Below are 6,542 nucleotides of genomic sequence, written 5' to 3' on the forward strand. Positions count from 1 at the left end.
CAAGTGGGTTTTCAATAAAGTCTATTTAAAGTTGTCTCTGGGGTGGTCCCATTATATGGGTCTGAGGAAAGATATCCCACAGCACTTCTGTTTGTATCCATATAAATACTGTCTCATTAGGTGAGAGAGAGAGAGACAGACAGACAGACAGACAGACAGACAGACAGACAGACAAAGAGAGGGAATCACAAAGAGACATGAATAGTCCCCCAGCTTTACATAAACATGTTTTTGTAGAAAGAAACAGAGAGCAAAAGAGATGGAACAGAGAGAGGCCTACACGTGGAGCGAGAAACAAAAAGTAAAACATGGAGATAGAAAATGAGAAAAAGAGAAAGACAGATGTAGGCAGAGAGACACTTCTTTTGCACTTTTCCTAACAGAGAATCTATTCGGAGTGAAGCAGCACCTCATAAAACACTGTGATATAAACAACTTGAAGAATGGGTCCCTCTCATGGAATCTGCATGAGTGAGTGAGTGAGTGAGTGAGTGAGTGAGTGCTCCGCGCGTGCGTGCATGTGTGTGTGCGCGCGCGCGCGCGTGTGCGTGCGTGCGTGCGTGCGTGCGTGTGTGTGTGTGTGTGTGTGTGTGTGTGTGTGTGTGTGTGTGTGTGTGTGTGTGTCAAACAAACTACTGTGCAGCACAGATTTAGCCAAACTAGTTGTGAATTTTCTTAACTAATAATTAATATCATATAATTGCTTACTGTATCTTTGATGTATGTGATATCAGCACATTTAAAGCCACACAAGAGTCTGGCTAATGTTTAATTCAAATCCCCCTTACTTGATCCAAAACATTTGAAACTGATTTTGCCCAGGTTCTATTAGCTCCATTGAGAAAAAGGATGGGATCTTTCACTTTACTTGACACTTTGGGCATTTAGTGAATATTCCACAGAAGTTGAGTGTGCACTCAAATCTCAGCTACAACATAGTTGCAGCTTTTTCAACACTATGATCTCATCTGCATTCTGTTGCCACGCGGCACCAGAGATTCAGATTCGTCAACACTGTCTGCATGTAACTCTATCCATATCCACACAGAGCTCTGAGTGGGTGTGAGCTCAGGACGCATTCCGTCTCCTAGCAACACAAGGAGCTGAGACAGTGTTGCCACGTCCGCTTATTATAAGCGACTTTGGGCTTGTTTTTCTGTGAAGTTGCTTGTAGTTGCAGTTTTTTGGGCTGGTTTCTAAAGTGTAGTTGCTTATTTAGGCTTACTTCCACATTTTTAAATTATTATTTAAACCAGTGGTTCTCAATTATTTTCATGAAAATGTGTTGTGCCCACTGCCCATGGAGCAATTTGTGTTGTTAGAATGTTTCAAAAAATATTCCAAATATTCCAATTTTTTTTGAAAATGTCCGATCTACGAGTAGATCGGCTATTTTCAAACAGGTTCAAAGGGCTCATGTGTTGTTAGTCGCTTCTTTTGGGCTTGTTTTCTTAGACCTGGTTGCTTATTTCTATTGCAAAACCTGGTAATACTGGAGCTGAGAGCCAGCGCAGCCATATCTATGAGCGCAGCTATCATTGCAGAAAGAATAATCACCACCATATTTGTTAATGATCCTCTTCCTCTCTGAGGAAGCGTGTAGGTGATTCCACGATACAACACCGTGCTTTAGAGAAATATATGGTTGCAAACATTTAGATATTTCCCCTCCCTGTAAAAACGGCGTAACAACAGTATAACTAAAGCTGGAACGAGGAGAGTTATTTTGTTTCACACGGAACCTTTGAGGGGCAGATACCAGGGTTGCCATGTCCGCGTATTATCAGCGACTGTGGGCTTATTTTTCTATATATTTTTTTTTCTATAAAGTATTGTAAAAATTGGTAGTTGCGGGTTGCGTTTTGGGGCTGCTTGTTTAGTGTAGTTGCTTATTTTGGGCTTGTTTACTAATGTTGTTTAAAACAGTGTTTCTCAAACATTTTCATATCAAGAGGACACACAAACTATCTGAAAAGATTTTTTGTGCCAGGCCAGGGACCCGCCATATCAACTTTGTGTTAAAAAGATATTAAAAATTTGACATTTCCCAAGATTGTTTTGAAAATAGCAGAACTATAAGCTCACAACGGGTTGCATCGCGACGCGTTGGGAGTTTGTAGATCTGCTATTTTCAAATAGCCGATGCTGCGATGCAAGTGCTCATGTGGTCGCTTCTTTTTGGGGCTTGTTTTCCTAGACCTGGTTGCTTATTTCTCTCGCAGAATCTGGCAACAATGGGGCAGCTACCAATAACGTAAACAAACGTAACGTTAGCAACAGTTGGCTCTTCGACCCAAACAACACATGTGCATATAGGACCATACTAAACACACATATAGGACATATATTAAACACCATAGAACATGTTTAAGAACACGTTTCAAAGCGGATTCTTGTCCATCTTGTACAGCATCGGCAGCAAACCTCTTCAGATCTGGGATAAAAAGGTAAAGCGACACTTTGTAGCTGCTAGCTAAGCTAATATGCTAACTACAGACAAACCACCCCACCTGACAACCATTCATTTATTTAGACAATGATTTGATGTCTGTTAATAATATCTCAGTGTTTAGTTTGTACTAAAGTTACCAGGTCATGGTACTGAACTGAAATTGTGACCTCTGGTGCTATTAGCTAATGTCCACACTTAACTTGGGCTTAAGCCTAAGTTTTATAGTGCAAGTCAGATGGAATACAATCTCAAATCTGTAATTGAAGTGTCTTTAATATGCTTTTTTAACAAAGAAAACCATTTGCTAACGTAAACATAGTATATTTCATCATGTAAACTGTCCTTCTGTTCCCATTGCTAGTATAATATAGCAACACGTCAGTAAAACATTAGATTAAAACTCAATATGCACACAATATGCATGTTGATGAATTGAATACCTAGGACCCCAATGGAAACAAGACCGCAAGGACTTTTTTGGTGTTCTTTGGTATCCTTTTAGACCAAGTGTTTGACTGTAGTACCCGTGCTGTTTTTTACATTTCTGTCTAATACAATATTCAATCAATCAACGCAAAAACTAGCAACTGCTGTATCTCTGAGCCGAGACAGAGAGAGGAGAAACGGTGATCAGCCTAATCAAACCAACAGTTAATTGTCATTTACTGAGCTTTGAACTTATCCATGGAAGTTCCTACTTCATAAAAGCAAATGGTCTATATGCAGGCAGTTTCATTGCTTCTTCTAGCGTTGTTCAGCAGAAATGAATGATTGCAAACCATCAGAACATTGTGTGTGTGTGTGTGTGTGTGTGTGTGTGTGTGTGTGTGTGTGTGTGTGTGTGTGTGTGTGTGTGTGTGGTCACAGGTCAGGAATGGTCACATCAAGAGAATCACAGACAATGACATCCAGTCACTGGTGTTGGAGGTAGAGGGGACCAATGTCAGGTGATATCATTTATGTCCGTCTGCCATTGATTCAGGTCACATCACTAATCACTTCACTCAATGATTCTCATCATCATACCTTTTCCTCAACTCCTCTTGTCCGCCTCATCTCCTCCTCAACGTGTCATTTCCTCCCTACAGTACCACATACATAACATGTCCTGCGGACCCCAAAAAGACACTGGGCATCAAACTTCCATTTCTGGTCATGATCATCAAGAATCTCAAGAAGTATTTCACCTTTGAAGTCCAGGTACGCCATAGGATACTTATGATTACTGAAACACAAGCCAGTCACACATTCACACTTATGACGCTCCTATACGTACGCACACGGACATAATAAACACTGTCTGCCTTCCAATGGTACGGTAACTCTGGGATGTCATCACATATCATGCTCTCTCTCCCCCCGTTTTCCTCATCCTTTTTTTAGGTATTAGACGATAAAAATGTGCGTCGTCGGTTTCGGGCGAGCAACTATCAGAGCATGACGCGGGTGAAGCCATTCATCTGCACCATGCCCATGAGGCTGGACGACGGCTGGAACCAGATTCAGTTCAACCTGACGGACTTCACCCGGAGAGCCTACGGAACCAACTACATTGAAACGCTACGCGTGCAGGTTAACGCTACACACTCTTAACATAGACAAATTACACTTGTCAGATAGAGCAGTGGTTCCCATTCCCAACCTGGGGGCCGGAACCCCCAGGGGGTCCCGGTCCCCAGATGATTAGCGCAATGTGCAACATTGTTTTCTCACTCAACAGTAAACAAGCCAAGTGTATACAGGGTATCTGCACATTTCTATTTTCACAATTTAACGACTTAAGACCTTTTTAATACCAAATTGGCCATATTGTCAAATATTACGTAAGAAAGAGGCAAACTTTTAGCCGATCTACAAACTCACTGCGAGGCGTTGTGAGCTTGTAGTTCGGCTATTTTCACAATATTTATCTGTGGAACTTAGTCAAACTAAATGTAATGCCTACAATTCCAAGTGTTTGTCAGGGTGGGGGGTCCCCAGTTCAAATATGATTATTTTGGTGGGCTGCGGCCTGAAAAGTTTGGGAACCCTTGAGATAGAGGCCAGTTATGTATTGGTTTGCACTGTGCAGTATTTGTTGTCGTAAGACACTGACCTTGATTGATGTAATCACCATCTGGAAGAACACCTGAGAAAGTGATCCAAGTGAGGATTTTAGTACCCGAGGGGCGTGTTGTCTCAACATGCACGGCGTCTTTGCCATCCTTTAGTGTGCAAGAGCCGTATTAAATAGTCACATATACACACATCCCCAACTATGTGTCAGATATGACGAGCCTTATTTTATTTAGCACATGCACAAGAGCATTTGCTTACACATCAGCCCTGTTCTTCCTCCATTGCCGAGACTGTGCAACAGGTTGTCTGTCATTTCAATTAAATCTATCGGTATGGATCTCAAAATATGCTATGTGTCTCTATGGTCTATTTCTGTTCTCAGATCCATGCCAACTGTCGCATAAGGAGGGTGTATTTCTCAGACAGACTGTACTCAGAAGATGAGCTCCCAGCAGAGTTTAAACTATATCTGCCTGTTCAAAACAAGGCTAAGGTGAGGGACACGCAATCACATACACACACTGTCGGGCAGAAACTTTGCAAAAATGTTACTTATCAGGAAATGGGAAAATGACCTGTGTCCCAATTAATTGGATGTACCCGTAGTTGTTATTTCACAACCTCTTGTTAAAAGTTGTCATTGGTTACATTTCATGAAATCAACTGACAGACGTAACCACTTTCAACATGTCCGTATTTTGGGCATGACGAAGTATAAAATTGGACATTCATTTTTAACCCCCCCCCCCCCCCCCCCATGAAATATGGAGATACAAGGTTTGTGCCCGACGATATGCTTGTATATACACACATTAACAGGGGTGCACATAACTGGTGCGCAGGTGCGCATGCGCACCCAAAATAAAAAATGCGCACCACATCAGGCGACGCGAGGCGCTTTTGCGCACCAACAGCTGGGACAGGAATTTCCAAGCTTTTATTTTTTAGCAAAACTAAAAAATAAAAGCCTGGAGATCGAGGCTAGGAATTTACTTCCTGAAGCCACACTCACACAATCACTCTAAAGCACCCGTCGGCCCCATGTACAGCCATTAGGCGGAGGGGTAGAGATATGACTCGCGTCGCCTCGCATCGCCTCGCATTGCCTGGCTGCGTGCACGCAGCCAGCAGCGGCTGTTAGAGGCACTCGTCACCGATGATGAACGCACCGTAATGGTGCAAAATATGCCGTGAACGTCCCAATCTGGTGGATAAAATCAGTGCAGCAGCACAGGGCACCAACCTTGGGGGCTTTATATAACAGCATGAGAAAAGAAAAACGGCGAAAATCGGCGGAATTTAGAAGCAGAGCGTCCTTTTTTTCTCGCCCCCCCCCCCCCCCCCCCCCCCCCCCGTTGACAAAACTGTCCGGCGGGCACCGTGCTGAACCCCCCCCCCCCCGTTGACAAAACTGTCCGGGCTGAACCCCCCCCCCCCCCCGTTGACAAAACGGGACGGGCGCCATGCGCACCAAGTCACATGTCCAGGTGCTCTTCTGCGTACCAGACCTAAAAAGTTATGTGCACCCCTGCACATTAATATGAAATGATGTGGACATGGGATTTTGAAACTGTCACTGTGTGTTTCTTACAGCAGTAACCTTTCCCAGACCCCATCTCATTCCAGACGTGAAGTGCATCTGTAAGATTCCCGCAGCTGAATATGTATATGAGAGGAATTAGAAAACTTTGTATTTTGTAATGTTTTGGTGTGGTTGTGGAGCCATGATTTCTTGTGTCACACAGCACAATAAAAGATTTTTTATGCACTAATCACTGTTTTGGTTTATGCATAGCATAGTTGGGGAAACATGTTTATCTTATGGATGCAAAGGTGTCTTTTTAACCACTTGAACTCTAGTATCCCTTGTAAGCTTGTAGATATGCTATTTTCCGCTAAGAGATTTGGTGTAAAGGGAAACGAGCAGACCAAGAACAGAGCCACGTCAAGTTTACGTGGTTAAAGGAACCAAGATGGAGGTTCTTTACAGATGATCTTGTGAAACAGCACTGGTTTCACAAGATCAGAATTG

At 42.9% G+C, this 6,542-nt stretch overlaps 1 protein-coding gene across 2 annotated transcripts; it reads left to right on the forward strand.

The window, feature by feature from the left end:
* Positions 1-2,249: 2,249 nt before the first annotated feature.
* cfap20 (cilia and flagella associated protein 20) lies at positions 2,250-6,282 on the forward strand. Of its 2 annotated transcripts, none has more exons than XM_084080718.1 (6): positions 2,250-2,447; positions 3,320-3,399; positions 3,541-3,652; positions 3,836-4,024; positions 4,893-5,003; positions 6,104-6,282. In XM_084080718.1, exons 1-6 carry the CDS (start codon positions 2,364-2,366, stop codon positions 6,107-6,109), a joined length of 582 nt encoding a protein of 193 aa, XP_083936844.1. In that variant the 5' UTR covers positions 2,250-2,363; the 3' UTR covers positions 6,110-6,282. The 2 variants fall into 2 exon arrangements, with proteins under 2 accessions (XP_083936844.1, XP_083936845.1); XM_084080719.1 differs by having other exon boundaries at positions 6,107-6,282.
* The last annotated feature ends 260 nt before the right edge of the window (positions 6,283-6,542 follow it).

This window comes from Gymnoscopelus microlampas (assembly GCF_963454915.1).
Source record: "Gymnoscopelus microlampas genome assembly, chromosome: 15".
Taxonomy (NCBI): domain Eukaryota; kingdom Metazoa; phylum Chordata; class Actinopteri; order Myctophiformes; family Myctophidae; genus Gymnoscopelus; species Gymnoscopelus microlampas.

Bases quoted from the DNA above. Each gene is read 5' to 3' on its own strand.
- cfap20 (XM_084080718.1), top strand. From the start codon at position 2,364: ATGTTTAAGAACACGTTTCAAAGCGGATTCTTGTCCATCTTGTACAGC. The intron at 3,400-3,540 runs GTGATATCATTT...TCCTCCCTACAG, and splicing joins GTAGAGGGGACCAATGTCAG to TACCACATACATAACATGTC. The intron at 4,025-4,892 runs GTTAACGCTACA...TTCTGTTCTCAG, and splicing joins TTGAAACGCTACGCGTGCAG to ATCCATGCCAACTGTCGCAT.